Genomic DNA, 17,272 nt, shown 5'->3' with positions numbered 1-17,272 from the left:
GATCTTCGTGTGTTCTTCATCTTTCTTGCTTGTAAATCATCCGCAGGTTACCTCACTCAAGAAACTAAACTTTTTGTTAGGAAACTATCTTGTTCGTTTGATCGAACTACCTAGGCCATGTCACCGTCAGGTGTATACACAGCCATATAACCATGCCCGCCGGCTGTGTTGAGAGAAAGGAAATAAAGCAAGCCGAATACCCCAAACAGTAAAGAAAAAAAAGTATATAGAAATCAGGCAATCGAGAGCCGAGCCTGTTGTGCCTGACAATGCAGACACACAGACTAGCGCCTCACAAGCCATCCCGCCAATTCCGTCCATACCAAAATTCAAGTAACCAGGTCCAAAGAAACACAATAAACAAAAACTCCAACAAGCCTCAGATCAGTCAAGTAAAAACTTTTTCCAAAGCAATACCTTGAAAGCCCCTACGAAAGAACTCCCATTGTATCCATACCATAGCCGAGCTCTCAGGTCTCGAGCAAAGATGATAGCTGCGTCAGATCATACTGAATAGTTGACCGACATCAACTCAAGCGAACTGCCTGTCTCCCAAAAACCTGAGCTTCTTGTTTCGCTTGGGGACCCTGGGAACATTCTTCTTGACGTAACGGTGCCTCATCGTCTTCTTGGATATCTCCCTGAGCAGTGCATCTGTCGAGGGCTCCTTCCACTGGATCCAAGGGAACAAGTCCAGCTCCACATCAAAAAAGTCCGGGTACGCGCCCATCATCTCGAGGAAGCAGTGCATGTGCGCCCGTCCATCCGGGTCTGTGTTCCAGCGCACTGTGTTGCGTGTGGCGGCTCCTGCAACCACGGGAGGCTGCATCACCTCATTGCCCTTGGCCTCAGTCTTGGTAGTGACCTCCTCTAGCTCAGCTGGGTTCATTCGGCGCTCGCTGAGGACCACCTCGACCATCTCAAAGCAGATCGTGGTGTAGAGAGTGCTGATGAAGAAGAAGGGCATAGCGGTACGGTCCTCAAACACAGCGTTCCAGTCGGCGATGTCCTCGAACATGTCAAAGTATTCGAGCCAGAGTTCCTTGGTAAACGTGTCAAGCAAGAACTGTTCAGTGTGGACAAGGTTCTCCGAGTTGCGCTCCCAGACTTCGGGGTCGAGGCGGAAGTCACCCGTCACAGCATGACCATGACGGTCCAGCATGTTGTTGACCAGTTGCTGTCCACATGCACACGAGCGTGGTTAGTTGTCAGAGGTCTCACTAGCTAGATATGATGATATTCTTGTTCAAAGTCTCAAGAAGAGCGACAGAAGATGAAATGGGAGAACTCACGTAGGCACCCTCCCAGAGAAAATCATCTTCGTACTTGCTGAACAGACGGTAAGCCTCGTTTCGTACCTGGTTAAACAAGGCAGAGTCGATTTCCAGGGGCAGTATGTCCCGAAGCGCCTGGGTGAGGAGACGGTTCGAGTTGAAGACGAGAAGATGCGAGAGGATGACTAGCTTGGTCAGCTGTCTGCAAACGTCCATTTGCCGCTTCGAGGCAAACATGACAGTACCCTCGCCCTGGATCTCTACCCAGCCGTGGTTCCATGGGTCGGGCGGGTGGTCGGCCAGAAAAGTCTTGAGTTGAGCGCGGCAGACTTCTCCGTCAAAGAATTCGGGAAAGCGACCGGCGATTCCTTTTCGCTGAGACGATTTCTTCGCCAAGGAAACCCAAGAACCGTTGGTACGATTCGCAAGACTCTCCATGAACATCTGGAAGTGGTTCATGGAGGCGGCAGCAGGCTCAGAGTCACTGTCGACAGGCGACTTGCTCTGACTTCCGCTCATTGGCGAGGAGATGGTAGGCATCCCCATGGTCGGTTTCTTCTCAGAATTCTGGTGATTTGATTCTGTGATGGTATCCTCGGTGGAAGGTGTTGCGGGTTCGTTTTGCTCGCTCATCTTGTAGGTTGAGTGGGCAGGTCTAGGTAGGTAGGTACCTCTAGGTATTTATGCTGTTCAAGGCGTCTGTCTCTCTGTCTGTGTTGCACCACTTGAACATATGCCAAGGAAGGTACAAGGGGGACAAGATAAAAGAATAAAAGGAAAACCTTGAAATCGAGAGAAAGTGGGAACGACTTCGTATTTATAGAGGAAAGCACTACCGTGTCGCTCAGTTGCCTGGGTGAGGGCTATCAATGGCACATAAGGTAAGGTAGGTATGTAGGTACCTTGGTGGGAAGCTTAAGTTGACGATAGTGCTGAGTATGTGCTTTCCCAGCCTTCAAATTTGTTTATAGAACGGGTCCGTTGTGGCTACAAATGTACCTACTCTGGTTGCCACCAACAAGCTTGCATGTTAACGAACTGCAAGTGTGTTGTCCATGAAGACTATAGACACCTTGATGCTATTCGGTCAACAACCGCCAAACCTTGAAAGAACTAGAGCAATGATTTGTTTCTTCTATGTTAACAATCTGCATCTTTAGTACAAAATCAATACGAGATATGCCCAGTACTCCTACCCGCCCAGGAATGTGATGACGCCGGATCTAATGCGAAAACAAAAGAGATAAAACAATTTAACAGGCAACCCGCCGAATATAATCCGTAAAACACCTTATGCGTATCGCTTACTTACTCGAGAAAAAGCAGTCTGAAAGGAATGATACCCTACCTACATAAGGATCCGATGTCTGATCTTACTGATATAAGAAAAAAAAAAAAGACCTCTCCTCCGCAGGGCTCCACGTGAAAAAAATAGAAATAAAAAAATAAAAAAAATAAAAAGGTCATCACATGCTAGCACACCCAGGTCTTTCACATTTCCAGCCTGCCCGCTAGGACTTAGGGTCGGGTTTGTATTTCTGCAGAAGCGAAAGTCAGTACTTGCCTAATGTCGAAAAATAGGGGTTCGATTGGCAAACTCACATTATCCATGCGCCGAAGGTTTTGCGGATCCAGGCTGTTTGTCGCCCCCAGCAGTGTTTGACCGATTGCCTTGGTAGCCCCTATTGCGGGTCTGAAAATGAAAATGGGCGCCTTTTCGAGAACAGCCTTGGCCGCACCTGTCGCACTTGAGCTCTCCCTGACTTCACCTGGCACTGCAATGATGGCCTGTCGCGCGATGCTAATGTCGCGGCTAAGACTTCTGTACCCATGGCGCAACCCTTGGATGACACCCGTGGGCTGATTCGCATACAGTGAGATTTGGTGGCGAGTTTCCTCTTCTGAGTCATCGATCTCCTCCCATTCACCGGGTCTTTGCACCGTCGACGGCCCCGGACCTCCATACCTATTGTGCTCTGGGGTTTCGACGAGAAGGCCCTCGGCACCCTGAAGCATGTTTTGCGTCCCGATTGCCACCTTGGCCCCTAGCTTAATCAACTCAGTGCCAGTAGTGCGAGCAAAAGCCGCCGCTCCTTTGCCAATCGAGCGGACAACCCGACCATTCCTTTTGTACTCGCGGATGGGAATTTCGTAAAGGTGACGGAAACCACTGCCAACATCAACGAGTGACCGTACCGGTGCTAGACCGGCAAGAACACCAGGCAGCTGGTGGCGCTTGATCTCGGGCATCCAAACATCGTTGAGCATCTCACCGAATCGCTCAAATCCCAATGCCCCATAAATAATCGCATGCCGCATCACCATACTAGCGTTGTCAAGAATGATAAAGTTCATAAACTCAGTTGTGCGACCGGACCGAATACCTGCGTAGTCGACGCGCTTAGGTTTGAAGTCGAGCTTGACAGGTATGTCAAAAATCTCGGCGCGCTGGATGAATGGCACGTCGCTAGGAGAGCTTGTCGTCTTGATTGTATCATCCTTGAACCCGAAAAAGCGTGTTATGAAGTCCAAAGCGTCTTGGTCGACATGCAGTCGCAGCGGAAGAACATTCACAAACATGACTATTTCCTCGGCAGTGACGTCGAGCACAGGCCTGACGATGCGCACCTTGAGGTCGACCATTGGGACGCCCATCTCGCGCGGGCCATGATCTTCATCGTACATTGCAAATCTCTTCCAAGTAGACGTAGGCACGTGGTCGTAAACGTCGAGATCGCGGATGTGTACTCTTATCAAGCTTTGTGTCTCCTCCGATCCAGGCTCGAGCAGTCGTACTACTGCATTGACTCCACTGAGCTCAAACGTGATCTTGTGATGCTTGCTCCGGGTGAGCTTTAGCCTTTTCCCTTTTGGTCGAGATGGTCCACCCACGCGGCTAGTGGTAGTGGTAAATGCTGTCGTTGCGACTGATTCTGTGTCGGAAGGGTTGATGCCGTACAACTCTTGGTTGATATTTTGCGAGAGTTCTCGCGGATCCTGATGCGATGGGATCCCGATGTAGATCGAGTTGAACAGGAAGTCACTCACAGCTTCCTCCTCAAGCCCGTCTTCTTCGTGATAACCCATTCGCCTGTCCATCCGTGCCCTTCGTTCGTATGCTTTTGCCTGAATCTCCTCCACCGTCTTGCCGATAGTATCCCTTGTCCGCTGCCAATCGTACCCGTCAAACAAGTTCCAAATCAGGTGCATATCCCTAATCTTTATTTTCAGGGGATACTTCTTCACTGTCGCCTCCTTGGGCACAACTTCACGCATCTTTGCTGACTTCCACTCAGGCTGTGGGGTTTCGCTGGCAGGGACGGACGCAAAGAAGGCATTCTCGACAGACATATCGGGGCTGTTGGCGTGGCTGGGGTTCTCGCTGAAACCGCTGAATATTACCTCGTCATTAGCGTATTGCGTCGTCGTGCGATCCGACATGATCGAAGATGAAGTAGCGTCGAACAATAGCTGTCGTGTGTTCTGTCCACCATCTTGCGACTCCAAGGTACCCATTATATCCAAGTCTTCGTCAAGGTCATCCTCGGTCCAACCAGAATCCTCGGGCTCTCCAAAATCATCGTCAAAATTGTAGTCACCTTCGGCTTTCCCGAATGCGTCCTGTGAAATAGATGCCAGCATGTCTTCAATAGGGACAATCTCTGTTTTGAACTTGTTCTCCTTGCTGGGTGGCGTCGGCGGTTTCAGAGCGTTGCCTAGGCCGATCAGAGTTTGAGTGGAGTCGGCGCATGTCTCGAGAACGAGGAAGTTGTCTTGGACCTCTACGTCAATAAGACGTTGTCCATCCTCGTCCTGTATGGCTTTTACCCGTATGATGGCAGCTCGGATCTGGCTGATGCTAACGAATCCTTGAGCACACAGTACGGAGTCCATGTCCCAAATCTTGGCGCTGACGGGATCTGACGGTCGATGTACATGTCTTTTGACGTTTTGCTTGCCTTCAGGGTCAAGGACAGCCACATCGTCAATCAAAAGTATGGATGCCTGCTTGATGTGCCAGGTTGCTTTGGCATCGCCTTTCTCCTCCAGCCAAACCTTGAGGCAACTGTCTGAAAGAACAATGCCCATCTTGGAAGTCATGGCAAGAGGATTGAGCCCGACCACGCAATCAAGAAAGTATACTTCAACAACAGGAAGCTTTTGGCGACTGTGTCCTGCCGTTATAGCAGACGTTCCCGCGATAGCAACATGAGCCTGTTCGCCCAAGTGAGCAACAGAGGCGGCAAGGCCGGCTTCGAAATCCTGCGGAGTGGCATCTTCGCCAAGATTCAGGAGGTCGATGATCGTAGGAACCCTGTACTCGACGTTGAGTCCGCGGAGTTTCACTGTTATGGTAGGCTCGACAGTACCTCCGATTAACCGTACCACTAGGACAGGCGTCTCCTCATCGCCATGTGACGCCAAGAGAGAAGACCCTACTAGCTCTTCTATCTGATTGCGGTTGACCTCGAGAGATCTCGCTGCTACCGCCAGCAGCGACGGTACAGTAACGTGCGCGACATCGAAATGAGTCATTGAAGCTGCAACGACACCAAATCTGCCGCCGACATCCACAGAAACGTGTGCGTTGCGCACAAGGACCAGTGACATCAGGCCCGGCCGATCGTCCTCGGGGAGATATTTTGCAACAGTACCCAGTCGGGCGAGATCTTCACCAAGCGATGGTAAGCAGCCAAGATGTGGGATATTCGAAATGTCAGCAGCCACGTTGTCGAATTTGAGTCGGAGGACCGATCCCTTTCTTCTCTGCCGAAGGAGAGTGTCAACCATAATCTCATCGTCGTCTGGGGTGTCTCTGAGCTTCGACGGAGATATCAGTTCCAACAGACGCTCCAAATCAGCCTCCTTGGGAGTCATCGAATACTCAATCCGCGTCCCGGTGATGGTAACCGAAATGGGTGGATGGTCGCCACTTTCGTTAGAATACGGTCCATGCACCTGGATTTTGCGCAAGGCGATGCCGATGCCCTCATCTCGGCTTACAAGCTTGAATGCACTGGTCTCCAAAACAACGTTGCAATCCTTGCCGATCAAATCCAGTCGTACCATGTTGATACGCATATTGATTTTGTTATCAGACGTGGCGGAGCGATCGTCGGGATTTATAGGAGTGTCAAACTTGACTCCCCGGGAGGCCGGACGTGTTTGTGGCTTTGCGGGCTGGGAGTTGCCGATGCCATTGATGGAGGCGATGGATGAGCCCATATTAAGGAAGCTACTCAAACCGCCAAACCAGCTGAAAGTCTCGTCTAGGCGGCGAAGATCGAGGCATATCTGAAGCGGCAACGTTGCAATGTCAATTTTGGAAGACGGCGCCGCCTTCTTGAGCTTTATGGAAACTTCCGATCCTGGCGATGGTATAGCATCTTTGACGGAGGCCATCATCTCCTTGCTCCTGTCAAATGAGATGATGTGGCTATCTTCTCCAGCATATCCAAACGTGAAGCTTTCAGCGTCGATCGCAGTTTCGTCCGATGACAGCAAACACTGAACATTTCGCAGCTGCGCTTGCAGAAGTATATCTGCATCGAAATTTGAAGTGCGTACGCCAAACATACTGTCTGGTGCTTCAGAAACGCCACCTAGTCGCTCCAAGAACAGTAAAGAAACGGCCTGCAACGTGACTTTGACCGCTTGATGAGCCGTTGCATCGCTCGTTGTGTTCGGTTTGGCCGTCGCCGTCTCCTGAGCTGCTTGCTGCTTGCCAGGATTGATAGCTCCAAGCAGTTTTGAGACCACCATCGCCAAAATAAAGCCAATAGAGGCATCAAACTGGATGCTAATGGGAGACAAGATTGCTTCAAGAATACCGTCGTTGGGCTCTTGAACATCCACTTCGGTAGGTGTAGAACTCATCGGAGAGGGGCTAGGAGGCAATGAGCTACTCGCACCAAATGCACCAGGGATATGAGGGAATGCTGAACTGGTAAGGTTAGGGCTCAGCGGTTGTGGTTCATCAGGCGACGATTGGCCGTCAAGCGGGACAACGTGCACATTTTTTTGCGAAGAGGGTAGGTAAAGAGAAAGGGTCTCGAGGGCCAGCACCTTCTTAGCAAGCCGGGTTGGCTCACGGGGAGTTGGGCACTCGTTCGGTGATTGTGATTTCCTATCATGCCGCTCTCCTTGAACTGAAGACTCTGTCTGTGCCTCGGTATCTCCATCCGTGGAAGGAGGAATGATTGGGACAGGACTAGAATCACTTTGCTCCGATACGGTTGATGCGTCCAGCCCCTGTGACATCTCCAGCCCTTGAAGCCCAGCTGTTGAGGAAACTTGGGACTCTTCGAGGCCGTATGGTGCGCTTGGCGATAGACTTGGTTCATCCCTGCTTCCTTGTGGGGAGGGTACTCCTACCCCTGACTCACTTGGATCTAATTCATTCGGCACCACACTATGAGGGGTAGGTTCATGCTGGGAAAAGGCGCTCATATACATGCTTTCTGCGTCCTCATGCGTGTATAGATGTGATTCTGTGAGGTCTTCGGTGGCTTCTTGGCCTGAACTTCCACTGCTGGAACTTGATAGCACCGAGTTGGTCAGGGATATTTGGTTGTAGGTTGATAAACCATGTGAAGACTGTGGTGACATTTCATTCGATTGGCCCGCATCAAGATGTGTGTCAGATATCGCTGCCGTATGTGGCGTATGACTTTGCAGGAAAGGCGATTCGTCTCGATGTGCCAAGTGGTCATGGAGGATCGAGGCCCTTGGTGTAGACATTGATGATGCTGCCGTCTCGTTTCCGGGTTCTTGGTCATCATCCTCATCACTCAGGTCATAGGGTATGTTGAGTGCAGCTTCACTGTCCCCCATATTATCCTCAAATCCAGGAAACTGTGTCGAACGCCCCTCAAGTTCTTGCTCCTGGAAAGACATGGAGGAAGATTCTCGCGATACCGGACTTCTCAGGGCCGACGCAGCTGAAGATTGTGGGCTGAGTGAGGGTGGAACAGACGCGGTCCTCTCAAAAGTCGAGAATACATTCGCTTCAGATATGAGGAATGCGGTGATGTCCTGCAGGGACACATGGCGCTTGCCCTCTTTATGAACAAACTTGGGGCCATCTTGTTCATTTGGTCCAAGGCTTGTAGTGACCCCTTCAACATCGATCTGGCCGAGCGCAAGCTTCACAGTGACAACATCTGGGGCAGTCAAGTTGGGTTCCAAAGGAACACTGACATCAAGCTGAAAGGTAACACCGCGGATCTGTATCTGAGTGCGATCCACTATACCCTGGAGAAAGTTGGCAAGGAAGGCAGGCAATGATAGGGCCTGGCCTGTTCCATAGCTACCCTCATCTTCGTCGTCCTCCTCCTCGCCGAGCACAAGGGAAGCCCCGACGTCTTGAGTCTCGGCGACAAGGGCTGCTTCCAACTCCTCCTTCTCTTTCGGTGACTGTTGTTCCAAGAACGACTGTGCCAAATCAACGGTGTTGGGCACCACATCCGTAGGTCCTCGTGTTGTATTCCGGGACCGTGCATCAATGTCATCCTTAGACTCCACCTTGAGCTGGACATCAACCCTGTCTACCTCGATTTTCAGAGCGCTGCTGTAAATGTCCATCGGTATCGTGATGCGGAGTAGGATAACCTTGGCTTTTAGCAGGGTGAACGTAGGCGGCAGGCCAAGGAGCTTAGCCAGTTTCTGTAAAGTGAGTTTGTGTGATTAGTATGATGCGAACCAAGAAGGGTAAAGCCATGGTGATTTCAACCGCAGACGCACCGGAAGCTTGATGCCAACATCACGAAATTCCAACACAGTATTCCGGCCGATGGCGAGATCTAGATTGTCCAAGTCAAGTGCATCCGAGTCGAGCAGATCGAGGCGTGCAAGGGCGTAGCGAAGCAATCGCTTGGGCATGGCCGAGCCCCGGAAGGACTGGAAGAGGGTCGCCATCTCGTCGTGCTGGCTGCCTGGCCGCCGCGGGCCTCGCGAGTGTTTCCTAGGCGGCTATGTACTGAACGGCGTTTGAAATTTACAGAAAGAAAACAAAGGTAGGAGCCGTGGTCAACCCACAGGCTTGACGCGATAGACTGCAGCCTCAGGTGATGGGAGGTCTGGGTGTAGAGTTGCGGGGCTTGTCATGTTCGGTTTGTTCACAGCATGGACGCGTGCGATGACGTGACGGCGGATGCGTTTATTCGGATAACGATCATAGATAGATACAGGTAGGCTGGAGCTGCGGTTGATTAATAGGTATGTGTATAGGTAGGTACCTAAGATAGCTCAATAGGTAGGCAAAGAGAATGGCGCCTGAAAGACGTCGAGAAGATCGTAGCAGTTGTAAAAGGATGATGCAAAGGAAAGAAATGGTTGGGATCACTCAGTTTGGGTACCTGACCCCTACAGTGGGAGGGTCATAAAACTGGGCGTGCACGAGTTTGTTGATGATTAGGAGAGACACAAGTGTAGTCACGGGAGATGCAGGGTCCAGCATCCTGTCCGTTTGTTAGTACGATAGGTAGGCAGTATACTCACTCACCTCCACTGTGACGGAGAGGCTGCTCTCCAAGTCCCGCCAGGACTATGGGTGGTTCAAACCACTGACTGACTTGCTCGCTTGGATCCCATGGGAGACTCGTGACGCTGTAACTAAACGGCGGTCCCCACTAACCGTCATGGGATCCCCGCCCCGCCTCGCTGCCATCATTTGATCCCTGCAATCATGGCAACGCCGGCTTATCGAGAATCAGTGTACGACCCGACCATATTCCCCACCCCCAGCTTCAGGGCCCAATACCTTCATCTCCAACTGTCTTATAAAATGTAGTATTTTATTTAGGTAATTACAAGCAACTGGCCGGATGATGCAGTCAAATCGGCGAGCGACGACTTTTGAGTGTGTGTTACCGGCCCAGCACATTTAGGAGTTGGGACGAAGTCAGGACTAATGGATGGAATTAAATGCGTGCAACCCTGCTGTGGTGTAGCAGGTACGGGTTGTTGTCTAGGTCATATAATAGGTATCCCGTGGTTAGTCATAATTTGTGCAGTTTCTCATATTAAGCCTGTGGATTCAGTGTTTATCGTGCAAGTATTCGTGATCTCTAGTTCATATCTTAGTATTGAAGTGTTGATCGCGATGAGATACTCCATCCTTCATCCACTTGACCTGAATAAAAATGGCAATCTTCGCTGTGTCTATGTCATTACGAATCGCCAGACGAGATAACTTCTGGAGAGAGAAAATATCCTTATTGAACAACTCTTAGTATGGAGGGACAAGGCAACCTTGAGGGTGGAAACTACTACACCTTGGCAGGCAAGAGTACAGTAAATAGACAGTGTGCAGCACCGTCCCAATTCGGAGGATGTCTTTGTGTGGGGAATTGGTGTGGGATCAAAATTTTACCGAACAAAAAAAAAAGTTCGCATACACCAACGCGCCTAGCTCGAAAAGTTCAAGATAAGCTCGCCGGCGCAAGAAAAGAGGCTTGTATCTCTGTCCGAACAGCGTCCAATTATCCCCGTATTCGCACACGCCGCTGACATTGAGGCTTGTGATATTTGCAAGGTCACAAATTTTTATCTTTTTTTTTTTTCAAAAAAGCAAAGCTACATCAACAAACCGACAACCGCAAGCAGCAATGGGTTCAGACAAGAAGAAGGATGTCGCCGGCGATGAGGCGGCGAGGCTGAAGAAGGAAAAGAAGGAGAAGAAGCGCAGTGAAAAGGATGGCGTCTCCAAATCCTCAAAGAAGGACAAGAAGGACAAGAAGAGCAAGGAGCGTCTTGCCAGCGCACTGGACGAGCACCTGCAAGCGTCGGCCGCCGGCTCGGCGGTCAAGGCTCCCGCCGTCGTCGACGATGCCGAATCTGACGAGGAGATGGACGAGGCCAAGGCAATTGTCGCCAAGGGCGAGCTGCCCAAGGGTGCGCTCGTGTCGTTTGCGCTGCCTCTGGCCGATGACAAGGTCCAGAAGAAGGTTCTGAAGGCGATAAAGAAGGGTAAGATGGTACATGTTTGGTTGTGTGTGGCCGGAAAATACAGATTGCTAATGACTCCTCACACTCAACAGCTACCAAGAAGCATGCTCTCCTCCGAGGTGTGAAAGAGGTCAACAAGGCCCTCCGGAAAGCACCCACCAAAACCGCCACCACCACCGAAGTCCCTGGCGTCGTCATAATCGCTGGAGACATTTCACCCGCCGAGGTCATCATGCACCTGCCCGTCTACTGCGAGGAGCGCAACGTTCCTTACCTGTTTGTTCCCTCGCGTGCCGAGCTTGGTGCTGCAGCCAAGACGAAGCGTCCCACGTCGGTGGTGATGCTCTTGGCTCAGGGCAGGAAGCGGGAGGCGGACAAGAAGAAGAAGGACGCAATCGAGGAGGATGGTGAGGAGGATGACTACCCCAAGGCGTACAAGGAGCTGGTCAGCACGGCACAGAAAGAGTTTGCTAAGCAGCTCAGGGGACTCCTATGAGGGATTAGTCTGTGTTGGGGGGAGTTAGATAGCCGAATTGGCTTGTCAGCACAAAAACTGGGAATGGTGTTTATGATGTACATTTTGGGCGTTCAGGTGGGTTCACATTCGGTTGTTTAACTGCTGGCTAAGGTTTGCAAAGCAATCAATTATTGCGTCTATTGGCTGTGAAAAGAGTTGCAAGCGTGGTTTAGGCATGCATACATGGCAATCAAGGACATCATGGTCAAGTGGTATTTGGTTTGTTTCGGTATTGATTATTTGTGAACTACGGGAAAAGAAAACGAAACAAAACGCCTGGTTGCAATTAACACAGTTGACAACTCCAGCCAGCCTTGACGCCTTCAATGCGCCTTCATATTCATCCGCTCCATCTCAAACCGTTCGACTAAAGAAAATAGCTTATTCGAAGGGGTTGGTGCGGGTTCCCCACCAGGTCAGGACGCAGGCGAGGCCAACAGTCTCCATGACCTTGGCGACGACACTGACGCCGACAGTCTCAAGCGGGCGCTTCTCCAAGAAGACTTGCGAGATGTACTATTGAATGGATGTCAGTATAATTTATCCGGTGATGACTGGAGGGATCGAGATAGAACATACGCCAGGGGCAGAAGTAGCCATGAAGATCAGGGCACCGAGGTAAGCCGAACCCTTGTAGCTGAGGGTGGCAGTGGCGTTGATTAGAGCACCGACACCATACGACTGAAGGGCAGAGCCGAGCAGCGAGGTTCCCCAAGCAATTCCAGCAGAGGAAGCCTCCTTTGAGCGAAGGAACTCCTCCTTGGTGTTTGCAGCCTTGGCGCGGTTGTAGGTAGCACCAAAGATGGGGGAGAGGACTGCCGTTGGGTACAGCTTACGTCAGTATCCTGACTGCTGTTATTTCATTCTGATGGTTGATGTGACTTACCGGCAAGCTCGGCGGTCTGGCAGAAGACGGTGCCGAGGGCAATGGCCGAGGGCTTAACGGGGGGAAGGTCTGGAAGAAGACATAGAGAGGTTAGCATCTTTCGGTCCTTTCGATTGAAACACAGGCCTGTGAATTGACCAATGCAATCAAGAAGGCACATGGCTGGAAGCTCTGAATTGAGTTTTCGTGAAATGGTCCGATGACTTCGAGTCAAGTTGGTTGATGTCCTCGAAATAGCAACAGTCCCGAGAACACTCCAAGCGGAAAGCGAGTGGTTATGTGTTGGAAATGCTTACAGTGAAGAGACATTTTGAATTGATTTGGGGTTTGAAAAGTAGGTGGAATTCGTTGATAACGATGGTAAAGTCAGGTCAACTTGGTTATTTGTTTGTGGTGTGATGAAGGTAAGAAAAGGAGTGGCTCGAGAATCTGGGCAAGCAGCCGGGTTTTATGTTTGTCAAAGTACGTCCGCTCAGTCCCGCACACGGCACAGGCAGGCTAGACGCGGGAGTGAACTGGTACCTGAGGACGAGACAACAACCAAAATCATTGCTCAAACCCTTGCTACAAGCCTTGTTTAGTTCGTGCCATTACAGGTCGATGAGGTCAAAGGAGGCAGGCGCATCATGATGTCACCACCTTATGAGCTGTGGGGCCAGCGGCTGCACGTTTGGCGGAGAGCTGCTGACAGGGATTAGCTTCCGAGCCTTTTCAATGTGTGCTAAGACCTGCAATACGTCTCTCCCCTCAAGAAGAAGCCAAGCTTTCTTCAAGTGCTTCCACATTGGTCTTGATTACGTACAATTAGGATGTAGTAGTCTCATGTACGCTACAACATCGCAACTCAGCTGGACAGGGAAAAAAGGTTCAACGGCTTGCTCCCTGTTGTATGGCTCTGAGAGCATCAAGCAGTTGGCGGGGCGGACGTCGAGGATCTCGATCTCATAGGACCCACTTAGCTCTTGAGATTCGGATCAACTCTGGGGCATGTTTCAACGACAAGTGACTTCTGGCTTCCATGCTATTGACAAGCACTTTTGAGTACATTCCAACCGAGGGCTTGTTGTAACACTGAAATGTCCAATCCAACGCACCACTCCGTCGAAGAACCTAGAATATCCAGGCCACGGGATTTGGGAAGCAAACATACGGTATATTGGTGCCTGAACACAGTAGATACTCCAAACAAGTTCACCTAGGTACCTTACCTAGGTAAGGTATTTGTATTTACATATCTCCCAAACTTGCTTATGTATGACTGTACTATGTCTGGACCGGTCCACAGAGAGCTGATTAGGAGGAAACTTCGTTAAGCCGTCTCATACTGGCGTTCTGTATCCTCTTTTACGAGACTACGTTACCTTGGCAGGGACTTAAGTCTAGACAGTAAATCCTGCGTGGTTCAAGTGGCTGACTCTGTGAACCGCCAGCCTCTTTCATTGCTAGCTTAGTGTCACATTTAATTGCCGATATAAAAGAGTTTTTTTTTTTTTTTTTTTGTGCAAGAATCGACCATATAAGAGCAAGAAACGTAACAATAGAATTTCTTTTGCACGGAAGAAAAAATTACATATAAACCCAAGCCAAAACACCCCACGATCACGTGCATGCAAGATCAGATTGCCTACTTCAACTGGCCCTCATGCCATATGCTGCCCATCCTCTCCGCCTCGCAATGCAAGAAGTGCTCGAACATCGGAAACATACTGCAAACCCTCCAAGAAAGGAACGAGATTCAACAGGTCATTGTCAGTCGGGTCGTTGATCCAGCCTTGTATTGGGATGGCGTTGTCTGCGCAAGCCGCATATTTGTTAGCTTACAAGTTGTGAAATCGGCTTGAGGTAGACGCGCAATTACCTTGATGGAACAGATAGCTCAGCGGGCTGTTGTCCAAAATAACCACCTTGCTAAGGTCTGGCTCGACTGAGCTAAGATCCTTGATAAAGGCTCCATGTCTAAAGGTGCAATGCTGGCGGTAGTATCTGGCCGAGAAGAACTTCCTCTCTGACTCAAGCCAGTCAATGACCGGGTCTGCGTATTCCTGTACCGATGCAGTGAAGACCACAAGATTAAACCATTTGTAAACCTAGAGAGTAGAGTGTCAGCCGGGTGCAAACAACCAGTTTCGGTGTAGTTCGAGTTTTTCTTTTCTTATTCCCTTACCCTTCTGAGAAAATGATCACAGTGCGGCCTCTTATGAACGTAGTAAAGGATGGGGTGCTGTGGACCGATAGATGCCTGGCCACCCATGCCCACATAAGTCGTGTTCAGCCGTACTTCCACCATGTGTCCCGAACTCATCCTCCCACCCTTGGACATGCTGTGAATCAGAGTTTCGTCAAGATCCAAAATCAGCGTTTTCAGGTGCTTCCTATCGGACATCTCGGGTATGTTGATATAAGATGGCTGCCGCCTCGGAACCAATGGTCTAGGGGGTGCAGGCGTCTTGGGGTAGCGCGTGAGCGCTCCCGCAGGCGACGTAGGGGATTTGAGCTGGGCAGAAATGTCGTTGGAGCGAGCCCCTCCGGGAGAACCTCCGGATGTGGATGGGCTGTTGGTGGACTGGGTCTTTCGGTGCTTCCGTTGCCTCATAGCATCTTCGGTGTGCAGCTTGATTCTTATCGAGCGGCGCGCTGGCGCAATCTCTTCAGAAGGTGAAAGTGACTTTGACCGGTTGTGTCTGCTACTGCTGTGTGACTTCTCGCTGCGTGCCGGCGTTCGATCGAAATCCGATTCTGACTCTGAAGATATCCCCGATGATGATGAGCCTGACGGGAACCGGCGTCCTTCAGGAGCCAGCGCACCATTGCCGCTCTTCTCGTCCAAATCGGTTGTACCGTCGACAAGGTAATCCAATGACTGTTTCCGAGCGCTTCCTGTGGATCCTCCAAATAGCCTCCTGAGCTGTAACAGAGGATCAAAGTTTCCATTCTCATCGTAGAGCCAAGCTATGAGGTAATAGCTTGGTGTTGAGACAAAGGTTGTAAGAATCCATCGCAGCGAGTCAACGAGGGAGTTGACAACACGTCGCGGAATGCGATGCCATGTAGAAGATCTTGCGCCCATCTCTTTCTCTGTGCAGGCAGGACCAGTTGATAATAGTGGTGTTGATTCGCTTGGAACGTCGTCGCGCTCTTTGGTATTGGAGGCACCGTTGCGCCGTTGCTGAGGCTTCGAAAGGATAAAGGGGTCGGAATCAATATTGGATGTCAACGGCTCCGGATTCTCCTGGGCAAGCGCCCTGGCATCTCTCAAGTCAGAATCACCAGGTTCTTGGTCGTCACCGTCGGCCGAGGTCACTGTGAAGCTTATGGTACTGATTGAATTGGACCGCGTGGGAGCTGGGCTTGCTGGTGGAGAGATTCTTGCAGAGATGGCGTTCAGCGAGTTCATCTTTCCGTTCGACCGGTCTAGGGCCTTTGGCCAGCCATGAAAGCCTCCTTCGCAAGCCGGCCAGCGTCCAGGAGATGCCGGCAATCGTTTGAAATTCGGTTAAGGATGGTAAATTTCGTGGCTCGGTCGTGTTTGAGGCAGACGGTCGAGCAAGGGGTTCCCTCTTTTTTTTTTCTCTCTCTGTCTCTCCCTCTCTGTCCGTTCGCTTTGTTGTTTGGGTGGCTTGGGCCAGGCGCAATCTGTCGACGAATAAATCGCTGTCGCGCTAACTTTGGTTGGACTGATCAGCTACGTCGTCGAAACCCGTTGCGATCGATTAGGTAGATAGACCCTACAGCTTAGATTCAAAGTGGCCACCGAAGTCAGCCTACTCAGAACACGCTACACACTGTGGGACCTTCAAAAGGAACCGAACAATCCGGTAGGTACTGACTGTACTGTATGTAGCTGAGTCGTCGATTCTTTCTCGTACAAACAAGGAGGGAGCGGCTGTTCCGAAAATCTGGGATTGCGAGTTGGGTTCTAGCTGTAGAAAGACCCAGACTCCGGAGTGAGACCTCTCGGCTATAATCTGGTTGGGGTCCTTCGACGGGTGTTGTTGGGGGAGGATCTCTCAATGCTGCTCAATCGGGAATATGACGGTTGCGTTCTCTTGAAGGGCCACCCCCGGTCGATTTTTTTGCTTGCGTGGAGACAAATGCCACACTGCAACCACAAGACTACTGCAGCCTCTACTGACGTCCTTTTTTTCTTCTTAGCACGAGGTTGTACTGTATGGCGCTCTTACTCCTGCATCTATTGGCAGCTGCACGCTATTACCAGTACCTCTGGAACGGTTTCCCCTGTACTTCTAGAACGCCGAGCAAATGTTCCGACAAATAGGTACAAGGAGAAAGAAAAATAAATAGGTACCTAGTTTTTCGCCTCTGTGCTCGGTACTCTCTTCTGCGCTTCCGCGACTTGCTCTACCACCGTAAGCTTTTACGCCTTAACCCCGACCTAAAATTTATTAGGTTATTCATTTATTAGGTACCCAAGTTAGGTACTTGATCAGCAAAACGGGACGGACTCTCCCCCTCAAACAAAGCAATTTCCACCTTTGTCCCACTGACTTCTTGGTCACGTTACAAAAGGAAGAGCCCAAAATTCTCTCGTATCGTGGCCCTGGAGAGCTTCACGTGGCACATGCGGTTTCCTTGCGCCCCTCAACACCTTCACAGCCCGTGCATTTGCATTTCAGGCCGAACGCCAAG

At 50.6% G+C, this 17,272-nt stretch overlaps 5 protein-coding genes across 5 annotated transcripts; 1 reads left to right on the top strand and 4 right to left on the bottom strand.

Annotated features, from left to right (window-relative positions):
- Positions 1–532: 532 nt before the first annotated feature.
- PgNI_01888 (uncharacterized protein) lies at positions 533–1,946 on the bottom strand (the record flags this gene model as incomplete). The annotated part of the gene is made up of 2 exons (XM_031121960.1): positions 533–1,177; positions 1,293–1,946. Coding segments are annotated over 2 exons (1,299 nt in total), but the record flags the coding sequence as incomplete, so codon positions are not given.
- A 444-nt stretch (positions 1,947–2,390) lies between these two features.
- PgNI_01887 (uncharacterized protein) lies at positions 2,391–9,665 on the bottom strand. Its single transcript, XM_031121959.1, has 3 exons — positions 9,018–9,665; positions 2,877–8,939; positions 2,391–2,812 (listed from the first exon to the last, which is right to left on the bottom strand). The coding sequence occupies exons 1-3, from the start codon at positions 9,189–9,191 to the stop codon at positions 2,786–2,788; spliced, it is 6,264 nt and encodes a 2,087-aa protein (XP_030986169.1). The 5' UTR covers positions 9,192–9,665; the 3' UTR covers positions 2,391–2,785.
- A 1,006-nt stretch (positions 9,666–10,671) lies between these two features.
- On the bottom strand, positions 10,672–13,189 carry PgNI_01885 (uncharacterized protein). Its single transcript, XM_031121957.1, has 5 exons — positions 12,922–13,189; positions 12,626–12,694; positions 12,319–12,554; positions 11,315–12,255; positions 10,672–11,243 (listed from the first exon to the last, which is right to left on the bottom strand). Exons 1-4 carry the CDS (start codon positions 12,932–12,934, stop codon positions 12,121–12,123), a joined length of 453 nt encoding a protein of 150 aa, XP_030986510.1. The 5' UTR covers positions 12,935–13,189; the 3' UTR covers positions 10,672–11,243; positions 11,315–12,120.
- PgNI_01886 (uncharacterized protein) lies at positions 10,883–11,718 on the top strand (the record flags this gene model as incomplete). The annotated part of the gene is made up of 2 exons (XM_031121958.1): positions 10,883–11,243; positions 11,315–11,718. 2 exons carry the CDS (start codon positions 10,883–10,885, stop codon positions 11,716–11,718), a joined length of 765 nt encoding a protein of 254 aa, XP_030986168.1.
- Positions 13,190–14,133: 944 nt separating the features above from the next.
- PgNI_01884 (uncharacterized protein) lies at positions 14,134–16,642 on the bottom strand. The gene is made up of 4 exons (XM_031121956.1): positions 16,355–16,642; positions 14,790–16,284; positions 14,484–14,712; positions 14,134–14,417 (listed from the first exon to the last, which is right to left on the bottom strand). Exons 2-4 carry the CDS (start codon positions 16,017–16,019, stop codon positions 14,266–14,268), a joined length of 1,611 nt encoding a protein of 536 aa, XP_030987926.1. The 5' UTR covers positions 16,020–16,284; positions 16,355–16,642; the 3' UTR covers positions 14,134–14,265.
- Between the last annotated feature and the right edge of the window lie 630 nt (positions 16,643–17,272).

The sequence above is a fragment of the Pyricularia grisea genome (assembly GCF_004355905.1).
Source record: "Pyricularia grisea strain NI907 chromosome Unknown Pyricularia_grisea_NI907_Scaffold_1, whole genome shotgun sequence".
Lineage (NCBI taxonomy): Eukaryota > Fungi > Ascomycota > Sordariomycetes > Magnaporthales > Pyriculariaceae > Pyricularia > Pyricularia grisea.
Note: the sequence above shows the minus strand (reverse complement) of the source record. Positions and strands in the feature narration are given on the sequence as shown.